The sequence below is a fragment of the Eleutherodactylus coqui genome, chromosome 6 (assembly GCF_035609145.1).
Source record: "Eleutherodactylus coqui strain aEleCoq1 chromosome 6, aEleCoq1.hap1, whole genome shotgun sequence".
NCBI classification, from domain to species: domain Eukaryota; kingdom Metazoa; phylum Chordata; class Amphibia; order Anura; family Eleutherodactylidae; genus Eleutherodactylus; species Eleutherodactylus coqui.
In genome coordinates, this window is record NC_089842.1 from 222821054 (window position 1) to 222839362 (window position 18309).

General features: G+C 52.3%; 1 protein-coding gene across 2 annotated transcripts; it reads left to right on the forward strand.

Moving 5' to 3' along the window:
* The first annotated feature begins 1846 nt into the window (after positions 1 to 1846).
* On the forward strand, positions 1847 to 15848 carry LOC136633296 (ephrin-A4-like). 2 transcript variants are annotated; one of them, XM_066608931.1, is made up of 6 exons: positions 1847 to 2008; positions 10880 to 11172; positions 14503 to 14571; positions 14664 to 14750; positions 14830 to 15080; positions 15553 to 15848. In XM_066608931.1, the coding sequence occupies exons 1-5, from the start codon at positions 1896 to 1898 to the stop codon at positions 14913 to 14915; spliced, it is 648 nt and encodes a 215-aa protein (XP_066465028.1). In that variant the 5' UTR covers positions 1847 to 1895; the 3' UTR covers positions 14916 to 15080; positions 15553 to 15848. The 2 variants fall into 2 exon arrangements, with proteins under 2 accessions (XP_066465028.1, XP_066465029.1); XM_066608932.1 differs by having other exon boundaries at positions 1849 to 2008; positions 14682 to 14750.
* Positions 15849 to 18309: the final 2461 nt, after the last annotated feature.

Genomic DNA, 18309 nt, shown 5'->3' on the forward strand with positions numbered 1-18309 from the left:
GAGGGCTCCCCTGTACTGTGGAGGAGTTGGGAAACAAGGGGGCTCCCCTGTACTGTGGAGCTCTTGGGGTACATGAGGGCTCCCCTTTACTGTTTGGATGCATGGGGGCTCCCCTGTACCGTGGAGGTGTTGGGGTACACGGGGGCTCACCTGTACTGTAGAGGTGTTAGGATACACAGTGGCTCCCCTGTACTGTGGAGCTATTGGCATACACGGAGGCTCGCCTGTACTGTGGAGGTGTTGGGGTACACGGGGGCTCTTCTCGAGTGTGGAGGTGTTGGGGTACACAGGGGCTCCCTTGTACTGTGGAGATCTTGGGGTACACGGGAGCTCACCTGTACTGTGGAGATCTTGGGATATACGGGGGCTCCCCTGTACTGTTTAGGTGTTGGGGTGCATGGGGGCTCCCCTGTACTGCGGAGGTGTTGGGGTACACAGGGGCTCCTCTGCACTGTGGAGCTGTTGAGGTACACATGGGCTTCCCTGTACTGTGGAGCTGTTAGGGTACACTGGGGCTCTTCTGTACTGTGGAGGTCTTGGGGTACACTGGGGCTCTTCTCTACTGTGGAGGTGTTGGGGTACACGGGGGCTCTTCTGTACTGTGGAGGTGTTGGGGTACATGGGGGCTCTTCTGTGCTGTGGATGTGTTGGGGTACATGGGGGCTCTTTACTGTGGAGGTGTTGGGGTACACGGGGGCTCTTCTGTACTGTGGAGGTCTTGGGGTACACGGGAGCTCACCTGTACTGTGGAGATCTTGGGATATACGGGGGCTCCCCTGTACTGTTTAGGTGTTGGGGTGCATGGGGGCTCCCCTGTACTGCGGAGGTGTTGGGGTACACAGGGGCTCCTCTGCACTGTGGAGCTGTTGAGGTACACATGGGCTTCCCTGTACTGTGGAGCTGTTAGGGTACACTGGGGCTCTTCTGTACTGTGGAGGTCTTGGGGTACACTGGGGCTCTTCTCTACTGTGGAGGTGTTGGGGTACACGGGGGCTCTTCTGTACTGTGGAGGTGTTGGGGTACATGGGGGCTCTTCTGTGCTGTGGATGTGTTGGGGTACATGGGGGCTCTTTACTGTGGAGGTGTTGGGGTACACGGGGGCTCTTCTGTACTGTGGAGGTGTTGGGGTACACGGGGGGTCTTCTGTACTGTGGAGGTGTTGGGGTACACGGGGGCTTTTCTGTACTGTGGAGGTGTTGGGGTACACGGGGGCTCTTCTGTACTGTGGAGGTGTTGGGGTACACGGGGGCTCTTCTGTACTGTGGAGGTGTTGGGGTACACGGAGGCTCCTCTGTACTGTGGGGGTGTTGGGGTACACGGAGGCTCCTCTGTACTGTGGGGGTGTTGGGGTACACGGAGGCTCCTCTGTACTGTGGGGGTGTTGGGGTACACGGAGGCTCCTCTGTACTGTGGAGGTGTTGGGGTACACGGAGGCTCCTCTGTACTGTGGGGCTGTTGGGATACATGGGGCTCCCCTGTACTGTGGAGGTGTTGGGATACATGGGGCTCCCCTGTACTGTTGAGTTGTTGGGGTACACTGGGGCTCACCTGTACCATGGCAGTGTTTGGGTGCACGGGGGTTCTCCTGTACTGTGGAGGTGTTGGGGTACACGGGAGCTCACCTGTACTGTGGAGGTGTTGGGGTACACGGAGGCTCCCCTGTACTGTGGAGGTGTCTGGGTACGGGGGCTCCCCTGTACTGTGTAGCTTTGCTTGCTTGGCTCCGAGCAGTAAAGGGTTTCGGAACTTTACTTTGTGTGATACTTTGTAGCTACGGGCGGCGGCGCCGATTGGCTGGAGTGGCGCCTGTGGGCGGAGTTGGGCACCTTTGCCGGGGAGGCTGCAGTTTTCCGCCCAGAGAGCAGAGAGCGGCAGTGAGGAGGTGGAGGGCGAGGATGATGATGATGAGGGGCCCCGGGCTGCTGTGCCTGCTGTGCGCCCTGCTGGAGCGGCTGAGTCGGGGCTGCGGCCTCCAACATGCAGTGTACTGGAACTCCAGCAACCCCAGGTGAGACCCTGAACTCCGCCCGCTCCCCGGTAGTCGCCATATACTGCCCGCTCCCCGGTAGTCGCCATATACTGCCCGCTCCCCGGTAGTCGCCATATACTGCCCGCTCCCCGGTAGTCGCCATATACTGCCCGCTCCCCGGTAGTCGCCATATACTGCCCGCTCCCCGGTAGTCGCCATACACTGCCCGCTCCCCGGTAGTCGCCATACACTGCCCGCTCCCCGGTAGTCGCCATACACTGCCCGCTCCCCGGTAGTCGCCATACACTGCCCGCTCCCCGGTAGTCGCCATACACTGCCCGCTCCCCGGTAGTCGCCATACACTGCCCGCTCCCCGGTAGTCGCCATACACTGCCCGCTCCCCGGTAGTCGCCATACACTGCCCGCTCCCCGGTAGTCGCCATACACTGCCCGCTCCCCGGTAGTCGCCATATACTGCCCGCTCCCCGGTAGTCGCCATATACAGCCCGCTCCCCGGTAGTCGCCATATACTGCCCGCTCCCCGGTAGTCGCCATATACTGCCCGCTCCCCGGTAGTCGCCATATACTGCCCGCTCCCCGGTAGTCGCCATATACTGCCCGCTCCCCGGTAGTCGCCATATACTGCCCGCTCCCCGGTAGTCGCCATATACTGCCCGCTCCCCGGTAGTCGCCATATACTGCCCGCTCCCCGGTAGTCGCCATATACTGCCCGCTCCCCGGTAGTCGCCATATACTGTCCGCTCCCGGGTAGTCGCCATATACTGCCCGCTCCCCGGTAGTCGCCATATACTGCCCGCTCCCCGGTAGTCGCCATATACTGCCCGCTCCCCTGTAGTCGCCGCACGCTGCCCGCTCCCCGGTAGTCGCCGCACGCTGCCCGCTCCCCGGTAGTCGCCGCACGCTGCCCGCTCCCCGGTAGTCGCCGCACGCTGCCCGCTCCCCGGTAGTCGCCGCACGCTGCCCGCTCCCCGGTAGTCGCCGCACGCTGCCCGCTCCCCGGTAGTCGCCGCACGCTGCCCGCTCCCCGGTAGTCGCCGCACGCTGCCCGCTCCCCGGTAGTCGCCGCACGCTGCCCGCTAGCGCCGTACCCTTCCCCCTTATACGATAGGCGCTATCAGTAGATCAGAGGAGCCACCAACTCTCCACACTGATGAGCTGCACCCCAATGCACTCTCATAGAGCACACCCTCAGTAGTTCTTCACAGCACCCCCCAAGTAATACTGCTTGCACCCTAAAATCCTTCACACCAAGCCACTCACCTCAATAGATCAGAGGACCCCTGAGCACTACTGTATTCTTGCACCCCAATATTGCTTCTACTATGATGTTGTGGTTCATCTGTAGTGTGCCCTATTATCAGTGCAGCTTTAGACCTGCGCTCCTCCGTGTATCGCTGACTGCCCCCTCCTGCTGCCCCTTTGTTACAGGCCTTAATGAGAACCAGAACAGTGGAGGAGGTGGGGGAAGAAAGTCCGGGATGATGGGAGTCACAGCTGGGGGAGGGGGGAAGAAAGTCTGGGATGATGGGAGTCACAGCCAGTAGTTCAGCCCTGGCAGCTGGCTATTCCTGCCCTGCACCCCATTGTCTGCAGAGTTGGATCCCCTATAATAGGAGGGGCACCCCTTGAGCCAGTGCCCCCGCCCCTCCTGCAGCAGGAAGGGTTTGTTATTTTGGGCAGCGGCCCCTCTGCTTGTGTTGGACCCGGCTGTGTTTTCCAGGCCACAGTGTGGATGGATGGCGCTGTTTATTTTGGCAGGGCTCTGCTCCCCGCACCCCGGCGCCAGCGCTGCTTGCTTCAGAAGTTTTTCCTTGTTCACCAACTTTCTGCTCTATGAGTAGTGGGCAGTGCTGGAACTTGTGGTGCCCTGCAGGTGGGGCTTAGTCGTAGCTCCTGTGCAGACCCCTGGGTCCTGGGCTCCGTCAGTTTGGTAGAGTTTCTCATTCTGTCTGGGAAAGCTGATATGACTGCAATCCCCCCTCCTGAGGTTGTCTGCACGCAGTCCCGGAGTCCTGGATAGTTAGCCCATTCAGGGACATTGTGGGCACTCGCCTGTCTCCTACGTGTGGTGTATGATGGGTGCCCCATCTTGTGTTATAATCCAGCACGCTACACTCAAAGGATACAAGGTGGGCCGTCTTGTGCATGGCCTATGGTGTGTCAGGGCCGGCCTGTGCCTGGTGGTGGCGGCATACTGTGCGGGGCCCCTGGTGTGTGAGTGCTTTGGCCCATGGGGTGTGTGGAGGTGCTATCCTATGCAAGGGCCATGGGGGGTGAGTGTCAGGGCCGACCCATGTAGGGTGCCTGGCAGTAGCATACTGTGTGGGCCTCTGGTGTGAGAGTGGTAGGGCCAGCGTTTCAGGGTCTTCCATGAGGAAGAAGAGATGTGTGAGGATTATATAGAGCTGTGGACACATGAAGAAGAAGGAGACGTGTGAGGATTATATAGAGCTGTAGACACATGAAGAAGGAGGAGACGTGTGAGGATTATATAGAGCTGTGGACACATGAAGAAGGAGGAGACGTGTGAGGATTATATAGAGCTGTGGACACATGAAGAAGAAAGAGATGTGTGAGGATTGTATAGAGCTGTGGTCACATGAAGAAGAAGAGATGTGTGAGGATTACATAGAGCTGTGGACACATGAAGAAGAAGAGATGTGTGAGGATTACATAGAGCTGTGGACACATGAAGAAGAAGAGATGTGTGAGGATTATATAGAGCTGTGGACACCTGAAGAGACGTGTGAGGATTATATAGAGCTATGGACACAAAGATGTGTGAGGATTATATAGAGCTGTGGTCACATGAAGAAGAGATGTGTGAGGATTATATAGAGCTGTGGTCACATGAAGAAGAAGAGATGTGTGAGGATTATATAGAGCTGTGGACATATGAAGAAGAGATGTGTGAGGATTATATAGAGCTATGGACACAAAGATGTGTGAGGATTATATAGAGCTATGGACACAAAGATGTGTGAGGATTATATAGAGCTGTGGTCACATGAAGAAGAGATGTGTGAGGATTATATAGAGCTGTGGTCACATGAAGAAGAAGAGATGTGTGAGGATTATATAGAGCTGCGGACACATGAAGGAGACGTGTGAGGATTATATAGAGCTGTGGATACATGAAGAAGAAAGAGATGTGTAAGGATTATATAGAGCTGTGGTCACATGGAGAAGAAGAGATGTGTGAGGATTATATAGAGCTGTGGACATATGAAGAAGAGGAGATGTGTGAGGATTATGTAGAGCTGTGGACACATGAAGAAGAAGAGATGTGTGAGGATTACATAGAGCTGTGGACACATGAAGAAGAAGAGATGTGTGAGGATTATATAGAGCTGTGGACACCTGAAGAAAGAGACGTGTGAGGATTATATAGAGCTGTGGACACCTGAAGAGACGTGTGAGGATTATATAGAGCTGTGGACACCTGAAGAAGGAGCCGTGTGAGGATTATATAGAGCTGTGGACACATGAAGAAGGAGCCGTGTGAGGATTATATAGAGCTGTGGACACATGAAGAAGAAAGAGATGTGTGAGGATTATATAGAGCTGTGGACACATGAAGAAGGAGACGTGTGAGGATTATATAGAGCTGTGAACACATGAAGAAGAGACGTGTGAGGATTATATAGAGCAGTGGACACGAAGAGATGTGTGAGAGTTACATAGAGCTGTAGACACATGAAGGATACACGTGTGAGGAGTATATAGAGCTGTGGACACATGAAAAGGAGACGTGTGAAGATTATACAGAGCTGTGGACACATGAAAAGGAGACGTGTGAAGATTATACAGAGCTGTGGACACATGAAAAGGAGACGTGTGAGGATTATACAGAGCTGTGGACACATGAAAAGGAGACGTGTGAGGATTATACAGAGCTGTGGACACATGAAGAGACGTGTGGGGATTATACAGAGCTGTGGACACATGAAGAGATGTGTGAGGATTATACAGAGCTGTGGACACATGAAGAGACGTGTGAGGATTATATAGAGCTGTGGACACATGAAAAGGAGACGTGTGAGGATTATATAGAGCTGTGGACACATGAAAAGGAGACGTGTGAGGATTATATAGAGCTGTGGACACATGAAAAGGAGACGTGTGAGGATTATATAGAGCTGTGGACACATGAAAAGGAGACGTGTGAGGATTATATAGAGCTGTGGACACATGAAAAGGAGACGTGTGAGGATTATATAGAGCTGTGGACACATGAAAAGGAGACGTGTGAGGATTATTCAGAGCTGTGGACACATGAAACGGAGACGTGTGAGGATTATATAGAGCTGTGGACACATGAAGGAGGATACACGTGTGAGGATTATATAGAGCTGTGGACACATGAAGGAGGATACACGTGTGAGGAGTATATAGAGCTGTGGACACATGAAAAGGAGACGTGTGAGGAGTATATAGAGCTGGGGACACATGAAAAGGAGACGTGTGAGGATTATATAGAGCTGGGGACACATGAAAAGGAGACGTGTGAGGATTATATAGAGCTGTGGACACATGAAGGAGGATACATGTGTGAGGAGTATATAGAGCTGTGGACACATGAAGAAGAGATGGGTGATGATTATACAGAGCTGTGGACACATGAAGAAGAGGAGATGTGTGAGGATTATATAGAGCTGTGGACATATGAAGAAGGAGACGTGTGAGGATTATATAGAGCTGTGGACACATGAAGAAGAGGAGACATGTAAGGATTATATAGAGCTGTGGACATATGAAGGAGACGTGTGAGGATTATATAGAGCTGTGGACACATGAAGAAGTGATGTGTGAGGAGTATATAGAGCTGTGGACACATGAAGAAGAGATGGGTGATGATTATACAGAGCTGTGGACACATGAAGAAGAGGAGATGTGTGAGGATTATATAGAGCTGTGGACATATGAAGGAGACGTGTGAGGATTATATAGAGCTGTGGACACATGAAGAAGAGGAGACATGTAAGGATTATATAGAGCTGTGGACATATGAAGGAGACGTGTGAGGATTATATAGAGCTGTGGACACATGAAGAAGTGATGTGTGAGGATTATATAGAGCTGTGGATACATGACGAAGAGGAGACGTGTGAGGATTATATAGAGCTGTGGATACATGACGAAGAGGAGACGTGTGAGGATTATATAGAGCTGGGGACACGTGACGAAGGGCAGACGTGTGAGCATTATATAGAGCTGGGGACACGTGACGAAGGGCAGACGTGTGAGCATTATATAGAGCTGGGGACACGTGACGAAGGGCAGACGTGTGAGCATTATATAGAGCTGGGGACACGTGACGAAGGGCAGACGTGTGAGCATTATATAGAGCTGGGGACACGTGACGAAGGGCAGACGTGTGAGCATTATATAGAGCTGGGGACACATGACGAAGAAATGAGTGATGATTATATAGAGCTGTGGATACATGAAGAAGTGATGTGTAAGGATTATATATAGAGCTGTGGACACATGAACAAGAAAGAGACGTGTGAGGGTTATATAGAGCTGTGGACACATGATGAAGAGGAGACGTGTGAGGGTTATATAGACCTGTGGACACATAAAGAGGAGACGTGTGAGGATTATATAGAGCTGGGGGACACGTGAAGAGATGGGTGATGATTTATATAGAGCTGTGGACACATGACGAAAGGCAGACGTGTGAGGATTATATAGAGCTGTGGACACATGAAGAAGAGATGTGTGAGGATTATATAGAGCTGTGGACACATGACGAAGAGGAGACGTGTGAGGATTATATAGAGCTGTGGACACTTGACGAAGGGCAGACGTGTGAGGATTATATAGAGCTGTGGACACATGAAGAGGAGACGTGTGAGGATTATATAGAACTGTGGATACATGAAGAAGAGATGGGTGATGATTATATAGAGCTGTGGACAGATGGAGGATACACGTGAGGATTATATAGAGCTGTGGACACATGACGAAGAGGAGACGTGTGAGGATTATATAGAGCTGTGGACACATGAAGAAGAAAGAGACTTGTGAGGATTATATAGAGCTGTGGACACTTGACGAAGGGCAGACGTGTGAGGATTATATAGAACTGTGGATACATGAAGAGATTGGTGATGATTATATAGAGCTGTGGACAGATGGAGGATACACGTGTGAGGATTATATAGAGCTGTGGATACATGAAGAAGTGATGTGTGAGGATTTTATATAGAGCTGTGGACACATGAACAAGAAAGAGACGTGTGAGGATTATATAGACCTGTGGACACATGATGAAGAGGAGACGTGTGAGGGTTATATAGACCTGTGGACACATAAAGAGGAGACGTGTGAGGATTATATAGAGCTGGGGGACACGTGAAGAGATGGGTGAGGATTATATAGAGCTGTGGACACATGACGAGATGGGTGATGATTATATAGAGCTGTGGACACATGAAGGAGACGTGTGAGGATTATATAGAGCTGTGGACACATGAAGGAGACGTGTGAGGATTATATAGAGCTGTGGACACGTGAAGAGATGGGTGATGATGTTTATAGAGCTGGGGACACATGATGAAGGGGAGACGTTTACGTGAAGTTCTGACCACTAATTACTGGTTTACATGTTAATCCTGTCATGTGGCGGAACATGTGAGTTGCGTACAGTTCTGTATGCAGATTATGAATGTGATTGGTTTGTCTCTCTCGCATCTGGTTTTTGATGCGTATAAAGTGTGTTGCCATGTGACGCCGCACTTCATGATATGTCGGCCATTCTTGGTTCTGATTGGCAGATTATTCCGACCTGCGACCTACGTTCCGTAAACTCTGTGGTTTCGCAGCAGCGTACGGAACTATGAAAGTAGCGCTTGTACTGTGGCTTGGGAGACGGAGATGTGGACCGCCTCGTGTTACTTGTGTGTCTTGTATGCTGTTCCTAGAATATGGAGTAAAATCCTAGCAATGGCGGCTATTTCTTTCGTATCGACATTACTGGAGTCTGTAGATTTTCTACAGACGTCCGTATTTGGGATATTCTTGCAGTTTCCTACATGAAGAATTTATTGGGGTTCGTTGTAAGCTGAAAACTGAACGTGTTAGAAAACGCCAGCTAGGCGTTTCGCCATAAGCGCGATGTGAGGATCCAGAGCAGTGTATTTCACCATCTGATGAGTGACCTGTGTAACATATCTTACATTTTCTTGAGATGTCTCAGCCTGAACCTTCCCCCTTGTGTTTTATAAGAATGCCGCCCCTCCCCCTCACCTACTCCCCTCCCCCGTCCCTGGTTAGGATGGCCTGAACCTCCTGCACATTCTTCTTCTCATTGTCTTGTAGATTTGCAGTTTCCGCTTGGTCTGGGGTCGAGTGTTGGGGGTTCCTTGGCACCTGCATGTTCACACTCCTGTCTGTGGCAGCCATGGCGAGGTGTGCTGGCGAAGCTTCACCTGGGGCATCAGCGCCTCCTGTCAGTTCTCCTCCTCCCCTCGGTTGTACCCCAAGCCGGTGACGACAGCGGGGACAACGGTGGCATTGTCTCCTCAATCCCTGCTGGCTCCTGCAGTCTCATCACTCCACACCTGCGGGGCTCGTGGGGAGGCGTTGTGCCACGGGTGAGCGGACATGTGTAATCTCAGATGGTCAGGTGGGAGGCGTCTGGACTTTGTAGTCCGCTCACAGAATGGTTCACACCTGCGTCTACAGTTCCTTCTTTCCTGTTAAAGGGGTATTCCAGGATGGGTTAGCAGTAGTTGATGGATGGGGGTCTGTTGCCCACCGGGTGGGCATGCTGTCAGTGCAGCGGGTAGGACGTCGTCGTCGGTGGTCAGTGGCCCGCTAACTCCTCGTGGTCATTCACAATGAGGAGCCGTAGTGCGGTACTTGTTAATGCCCACCGCCAACGACACCCCACCCGCTGTGTGAATGATGAGACCCCTGAGGAAAGGCCACCAGAAGTTGACCATCGGGGCCATAGCTGGCGACGGATGCTATGGCCCCGATGGTCGCATGGACTGTAATGGGGTCTTGCGTTTCTGTCATCTGCCACGCCTCCATCGCCATATTTGTCAGCAGATTATTCTGTGCCTTGTTACTTGGTGACAGAGGGTCCTAGTTTTAGTTTGGCGTAGAGGGTCACATGTCTCTCTCGTGTTCTCACCGGGGCTGGGGTCGATACGGCAAGGATCCGATCTTCCACTTCTCAAGAAGGACCTCGGAATAGTCTGACGGATCAGGAGGGGCGCCACCTGCGTTACGCTGGAGTCGGGGGAGGCGGGCGGGTGATCTCCCGGCGGTCGGTGTACAGACACGTCCGGTATACGCCCTGCCACCCCTATCAGAGCCCGTTGGGGATGCACCACCTCAGGTGTTGGCAGGGCATGCTGGCATTTGTAGTTGGGGGTGTTACACGCCTTGTCATGTCTCTGCTGAACTCTCACACATTCCTCTCGCACACAAGTTCCTTGTACAAATATTTACTCTCTGGCTGTACGCCGTGGCGAGTATAGCATGCGAGGGCGGAGGCTGACGGTGTGCACGCTGCTACCTTCCCCACCCTCAGGTGTGGAGTGCCTGCCTGTGTGCTAGTGTCGGCCCGCAACCTGGCGCTCCATCTCCCGCGGGGTCCCGGGATGGGTGCCAAAGTATGCTTTATTTTTTCCTGGAGTAGTACTGCCATGGGAACCAAGACACCAAACCCTGCGGTCTTTACGAGCCAGAACAGTTCGCAAGGTGGTCACTAAGGATGACCTGGGCTGTTGTGGGGGGAACAAGCTGGTCTGGAGGGGTGTAGCTTGTACTTTTTTTTTCCCATGTGTGTGTCACCCTTGGATTTTGACCCCCTACCCCACACACACACTTGAGGCTGTACCCATCGCTGACCCCTGTTTTCTCTCATGGCAGGTTCCTGACGGAGGAGTACGTCGTGAACGTGGCCATTAATGACTACTTGATCATCTACTGCCCGCACTACGACTCCCGCGTCCCCGTGGAGCGTACAGAGAACTTTGTGCTGTATAGGGTGAACCGCGAGGGCTACGAGGGCTGCCACAAAACCTCACAAGCCTTGGTCCGCTGGGAGTGTAAATGGCCGTACGCCCCCTCCGGGCCCATCAAGTTCTCAGAGAAGATCCAGCGCTTCACCTCATTTTCTCTGGGGGTGGAGTTCGATGCGGGGCAAGATTATTACTACATCTGTAAGTAGCTGCACCCGGGCCTCCGTCTCTTGGAAAGACTGGCATGGGATTATAACTGGTACCAAAGGGGTGTAGAGGCCAGACATCACCCGCTGTTGATAGATCGGTACCATCTCTATATACAGGTTGGGCATTGTCCCCTAGTGGTAGATAGATCTGTACTACCTGAGTATACAGGCTGGGCACCGCTCCCTGGTGGTACATAGATTGGTACCCCCTTTATATACAGGCTGGGCACCGCTCCCTGGTGGTACATAGATTGGTACCCCCTTTATATACAGGCTGGGCATCGCCCCTTGGTGATAGGGAGATCAGTACCCCCTGCATATATAGGCTGGGCATCACCCCATGTTGGTTGGTAGATCGGTACCCTTGGTGTATACAGGCGGGGGCATCACCCTATGGTGGTAGATTGGTACTTTCTGTATGTACAGGCTTGGCATCGCCTCCTGGTGGTATATAGATCAGTGCTTCCTGCATATACAAGTTAGGCATCTCCCCCTGGCGCTATATAGATAGGTACTTCCTGTATATACAGGCTGAGCATTGCCCCCTGGTGGTATATAGAGTGGTACCCTCTGTATATACAGGCTGAGCATCTGCCCCTGGTGGCATATGGATCGGTACCCTCAGGATATACAGGCTGAGCATTTGCCCCTGGTGGTATATAGATCGGTACCCTCTGTATATACAGGCTGGGCATCTCCCCCTGGTGGAATATATAGATCGATACCCCCTGCATATACAGGCTGGGCATTGCCCCCTGGTGGTATATAGATTGGTACCCTCTGCATATACTGGCTGGGCATCGCCCCATGGTGGTAGATCAGTACCCTCTGTATATACAGGCTGGGCATCTCCCCCTGGTGGAATATATAGATCAGTACCCCCTGTATATAAAGGCTGGGCATCTTACCCAGGTGGAACATATAGATCGGTACCCTCTGCATATACTGGCTGGGCATCCCTCCATGGTGGTAGATCGGTGCCCTCTGTATATACAGGCTGGGCATCTCCCCCTGGTGAAATATATAGATCGGTATCCCCTGTATATAAAGGCTGGGCATCTTCCCCAGGTGGAATATATAGATCGGTACCCTCTGCATATACTGGCTGGGCATCCCCCCATGGTGGTATATCGGTGCCCTCTGAATATTCAGGCTGGGTATCTCCCCCTGGTGGAATATATAGATCGGTACCCCCAGTATATAAAGGCTTGGCACCTTCCCCAGGTGGAATATATAGATCGGTACCCTCTGCATATACTGGCTGGGCATCGCCCCATGGTGGTAGATCGGTGCCCTCTGTATATACAGGCTGGGCATCGCCCTCTGGTGGTATACAGATCGGTACTCCTGTATATACAGGCTGAGCATCTCTCCCTGGTGATAGATAGATCAGTACCCTCTGTATATACAGGCTGGGCCTCACCCCCTGGTGGTATATTGATTGGTACCCTCTGTATATACAGGCTGAGCATCTCCCCCTGGTGGTTTATAGATCGATAACCCCTGTATATACAGTCTGGGCATCGCCCCATGGTGGTTGATAGATTGATACCCTCTGTGTATTCAGGCTTGGCATCGCCCCATGGTGGTAGATGGATCGGTACACCTGTGTATATATAGGCTGGATATCGCCCCGTGGGGGTAGGTGGACAGGTACACCTGTATATACAGGCTGGGCATCGCCCCCTGGTGGAATGTAGATCGTTACCCCCTGTATATACCGGCTGGGCATCGCCCCATGGTTGTAGATAGATCGGTACGCCCTGTATATACCGGCTGGGCATCGCCCCATGGTGGTAGGTAGATCTGTACCCCCCTGTATATACCGGCTAGGCATCGCCCCATGGTTGTAGATAGATCGGTACGCCCTGTATATACCGGCTGGGCATCGTCCCATGGTGGTAGATAGGTACCCCCTGTATATACCGGCTGGGCATCGCCCCATGGTGGTATATAGAGCTATACTGGCTGGGCATTGCCCCATGGTGGTAGATGGGTACCCCCTGTATATACCGGCTGGGCATCGCCCCATGGTGGTATATAGAGCTGTACCCCCTGTATATACCCGCTGGCCACCGCCCCATGGTGGTAGGTAGATCGGTACCCCCTGTATATACTGGCTAGGCATCGCCCCATGGTGGTAGATAGGTACCCCCTGTATATACCGGCTGGGCATCGCCCCATGGTGGTATATAGAGCTATACCCCCTGTATATACCGGCTGGGCATTGCCCCATTGTGGTAGATAGGTACCCCCTGTATATACAGGCTAGACATCGCCCCCTTGTGGTATATAGATAAGTACCCTCTGTATATACAGGCTGGGCATCACCCCCTGCTGATAGATAGATCAGTACCGTCTGTGTATACAGGCTGGGCATCGCCCCTTGGTGGTATAAATAGATTGGTACCCCCTGCATATACAGGCTGGGCATTGCCCCCTGGTGGTGTATAGATTGGTACCCCCTGCATATACAGGCCAGGCATTGCCTCCTGGTGGTAGATGGATCAGCACCCCCTGTGTATACAGGCTGGGCATCGCCCCCTGGTGGAATAAATAGGGTGGTAGCCCATGCATATACAGGCTGGACATCACCCCTGGTGGTTTATAGATTGGTACTCTGTGTATTCAGTCTTGGCATCGCCCCCCTGGTGGAATATATAAATTGGTTTCTCCCTGCATATACAGGCTGGGCATCGCCCCCTAGTGGTATATTGATTGGTACTCCTTTTAATACAGGTTGGGAATCGCCCCCTGGTGGTATGTAGATCGGTACTCCCTGTATATACCGGCTGGGCATCGCCCCATGGTGGTAGATAGATCAGTACACCTGTATATACAGGCTGGGCATCGCCCCTTGGTGGTAAAAAGATTGGTACCCTCTGTATATACAGGCTGGGCATCGCCCCCTAGTGGTAGATGGATCCGTACCCTCTGTGTATTCAGGCTAGGCATCACCCCCTGGGGGTAGATAGATCGGTACTCTCTGGTATTTAGAGGCTGTGCATCGCCCCCTGGTTGTATATAGATCGGTACCCCGGTATCACTCAGGAGCGGAGCAGCGGCGCCCCCTGGTGAGATTACAAATCACTAATAATGGAGTCTGTTCATGTACAGAGAGCAGCGGCGCCCTCTGGTGGAAACCTGAATCTGTGCTGTCTGCCCTCTGGTGGTCTTGGCTCTGGCATGGCAGGTCTTGGAGCCAGGAGTTGACCTGCAGGCAGTCAGTCCTTGTGTCAGCTGACTGGCTGGGCCCTCGGGGGCCCCCCAGTATTTATCGGGGTTCTATCACTTGCCATAACGTTCTGTCCTCTCTTTGTAGCCATTCCGGAAGTGGGCAGTATTGGCGAATGTCTGAAGGTCCGTGTATCTGTCTGCTGCCGAGCCACAAGTAAGTGCCACCTGTGGTGCCCCACTCATTGTGGGGTCACTCCCCGCTGATGTATGGGGGGGGCTTTCCTTATGTTGCGGGTGACCATTTAGTCTTGGTCTCTCCTGCAGCGCGACCAATCACAGAGGACCCAAAATCACAGCCGCGGGGCGGAGGAGCAAGGTCGCCCTCTCAGGGAGGTGAGTAGTAGCTGCCAACCCTGCACAGAGCATGCTGGGATACTGTGGCCTCTAACATTTTGCTGCTTGTTCTTGGCAGACCCCTGGAGGCGGAGTGGGGGCTCCTCGCCCCAGGCCTCCCCCGCCCTCCTGCTCGCCCTCGGCCTCTCTCTTCTCTGCTTCTGATGCTGCGGTCATCGAGCCCCTCTTCAGAGTCGTCCTGGCCGGCGGGGCCCCAAGACCTGCTGCTTGCGCAGACGGCTCCTGGCACTGTGCACTTTATCATGGAACCAGCGACGGCTGCGCCTCCATAATCCGCCTGAATGACCCCCAGTGCCCGGCCCCCTGCAGGTAGGTACCTCACAAATGTCTGACCTGCAGAGCTGACCATCTATGGGGGCCTCACCTCGTCCTACTCACACAGCATTGTCACATTGTATCAGTATAGATAGCTACATTCACTGACAGCAAGCAGAGTGTTTATAAATGGTAAGGAATTTTAAAAGTTGCAGAACTTTACAGAAGTCCGTTTGTCAAGAGTGTGAACATGGGAGTGTAACAAGAAGAGCCCCGGGACCGCAGTCCAGAGCTTAAAACTGTGTGGCTGATACCAGAGAGTAATAGACTGCATTTGCCTCTCCTACAGTCACCTCCCACAGCCTGACATGGCTGATAATGGGGAGTAATAGACTGTACCCACCTGTCCTACAGTCACCTCTCCCAGCCTGACATGGCTGATAACAGGGAGTAATACAACCTTGTGTGGCTGATAGCAGGGAGCAGTAGAGACTGTGCTGGTAGTGATGTGTCTGTGTGGTTGCAGGTGGTGGTCGGCGGTGCGGGCGCTGGGAGTGGAGTGCGGCCCCTCTGGACGTCCCCACAGACGGAGGAAACAGCGGAGGCGCGAGGTTTGGTGGCTTGGAAGATATTTATGATGCGGACTGCATGTGCAGCAAGTAAATGACTGAGATGAGCAGCAGGCCCCGCCCTGGGCTCCTCCCCCACACTGGGGGTCATTCTCTGGATCTGTCTTCCGTGAAGATGAGGTTTACCCCTCCGCTCATTTATTACAGTAACTTTTGTTAGAAACTGAGCCAAAAATAAAATATTGTGAATGGCTGAAGCGAGGAGATGATGGGGGCCGGCTGTGGGGGGAGTAAGTAAGTGCCCCCTTTGTATGATCCCTCTTCCACAATCATCTAGCACCAGTGTTTAGTCTTGGTTTGTTTAACCCTTGCCACGCTGTGTAGACCTGTGATCACCTGACGGTTGCCCGCTGAGAACGAGCACCAATCAGCAGGTCGTACGGGCCGGCTCTTGTCTACCGCAGCTCGTGAGTGTAAAACGGCGCTGCTGCAGCGAGGAGAAGACGCGACGAAGGTCTTGCAGGAGAGATGTGCGGCCCATCACATAGAAGGCTCGAGCGCAGGGGTTCCCACCTCCAGTCCCCAGGGACCCACACAGGGCAGGTTTTCTGGATTTCCTCAGTATTGCACAGGTGATGTAATTATTGTCGGTGCCTCAGACATTGCCACAGGTGTTCTTACCATAGGAGATCCTGAAAACACGACCTGTGGGGGGAAACCCTGCTCTAGAAGGGTCCGGAGTCCCCAAACCATAGTCTACAATTCATGCAAGATGCCCGGTGTATGAGCGCCTCCTCCTGGTGAGAGCTGTACTATTCAGTATATGAGAACCCATCACCCGCAGGGGGCTCTCATGCATCGCTTACTACACCCATCACCAGTAGGGAGTGCTCTTACACTATATACTATACCTATCACCAATAGGGAGTGCTCTTACACCATATACTATACCTATCACCAGTAGGGAGTGCTCTTACACCATATACTATACCTATCACCAGTAGGGAGTGCTCTTACACCATATACTATACCTATCACCAGTAGGGAGTGCTCTTACACCATATACTATACCTATCACCAATAGGGAGTGCTCTTACACCAAATACTATACCTATCACCAATAGGGAGTGCTCTTACACCATATACTATACCTATCACCAATAGGGAGTGCTCTTACACCAAATACTATACCTATCACCAGTGGGGAGTGCTCTTACACCAAATACTATACCCATCGCCAGTAGGGGGTGCTCTTACACCATATACTATACCCATCGCCAGCAGGTGGTGCTCTTACACCATATACTATACCCATCGCCAGCAGGTGGTGCTCTTACACCATATACTATACCCATCGCCAGCAGGTGGTGCTCTTACACCATATACTATACCCATCGCCAGCAGGTGGTGCTCTTACACCATATACTATACCCATCGCCAGCAGGTGGTGCTCTTACACCATATACTATACCCATCGCCAGCAGGTGGTGCTCTTACACCATATACTATACCCATCACCAGTAGGGAGCGCTCTTACACCATATACTATAGCTATCGCCAGCAGGTGGTGCTCTTACACCATATACTATAGCTATCGCCAGCAGGTGGTGCTCTTACACCATATACTATACCCACCGCCAGTAGGGAGTGCTCTTACACCATATACTATACCCACCACCAGTAGGGAGTGCTCTTACACCATATACTATACCCATCACCAGTAGAGAGCGCTCTTACACCATATACTATACCTATCGCCAGCAGGTGGTGCTCTTACACCATATACTATACCTATCGCCAGTAGGGAGTGCTCTTACACCATATACTATACCTATCGCCAGTAGGGAGTGCTCTTACACCATATACTATACCTATCACCAGTAGGGAGTGCTCTTACACCATATACTATACCTATCACCAGTAGGGAGTGCTCTTACACCATATACTATACCTATCACCAGTAGGGAGTGCTCTTACACCATAAACTACACCTATCACCAGTAGGGAGTGCTCTTACACCATAAACTACACCTATCACCAGTAGGGAGTGCTCTTACACCATAAACTACACCTATCACCAGTAGGGAGTGCTCTTACACCATAAACTACACCTATCACCAGTAGGGAGTGCTCTTACACCATAAACTACACCTATCACCAGTAGGGAGTGCTCTTACACCATAAACTACACCTATCACCAGTAGGGAGTGCTCTTACACCATAAACTACACCTATCACCAGTAGGGAGTGCTCTTACACCATAAACTACTCCTATCACCAGTAGGGAGTGCTCTTACACCATAAACTACACCTATCACCAGTAGGGAGTGCTCTTACATCATAAACTACACCTATCACCAGTAGGGAGTGCTCTTACACCATATACTATACCTATCACCAGTGGGGAGTGCTCTTACACCATATACTATACCTATCACCAGTAGGGAGTGCTCTTACACCATAAACTACACCTATCACCAGTAGGGAGTGCTCTTACACCATATACTATACCTATCACCAGCAGGTGGTGCAGCAGCCGCTCATACTCCATTTATTACACCTGCACCGTAGTCGGCACAAATACACCATATACTACACCCGTCACTAGCAACACGCTTTTATTCACTGCTTACTATACCCATGACTAGCAGGGGGGATGCTCATACATAGCTTACTACAACTGTGACCAGCAGGGGACACTTATACACAGCTTA

What these genes read in the sequence shown, in the direction of transcription:
- LOC136633296 (XM_066608931.1), top strand. Translation starts at nt 1,896, where the DNA reads ATGATGATGATGAGGGGCCCCGGGCTGCTGTGCCTGCTGTGCGCCCTG. An exon ending in TGGAACTCCAGCAACCCCAG is followed by an intron (nt 2,009 to 10,879) that starts GTGAGACCCTGA and finishes CTCTCATGGCAG; the next exon opens with GTTCCTGACGGAGGAGTACG. An exon ending in GCAAGATTATTACTACATCT is followed by an intron (nt 11,173 to 14,502) that starts GTAAGTAGCTGC and finishes CTCTCTTTGTAG; the next exon opens with CCATTCCGGAAGTGGGCAGT.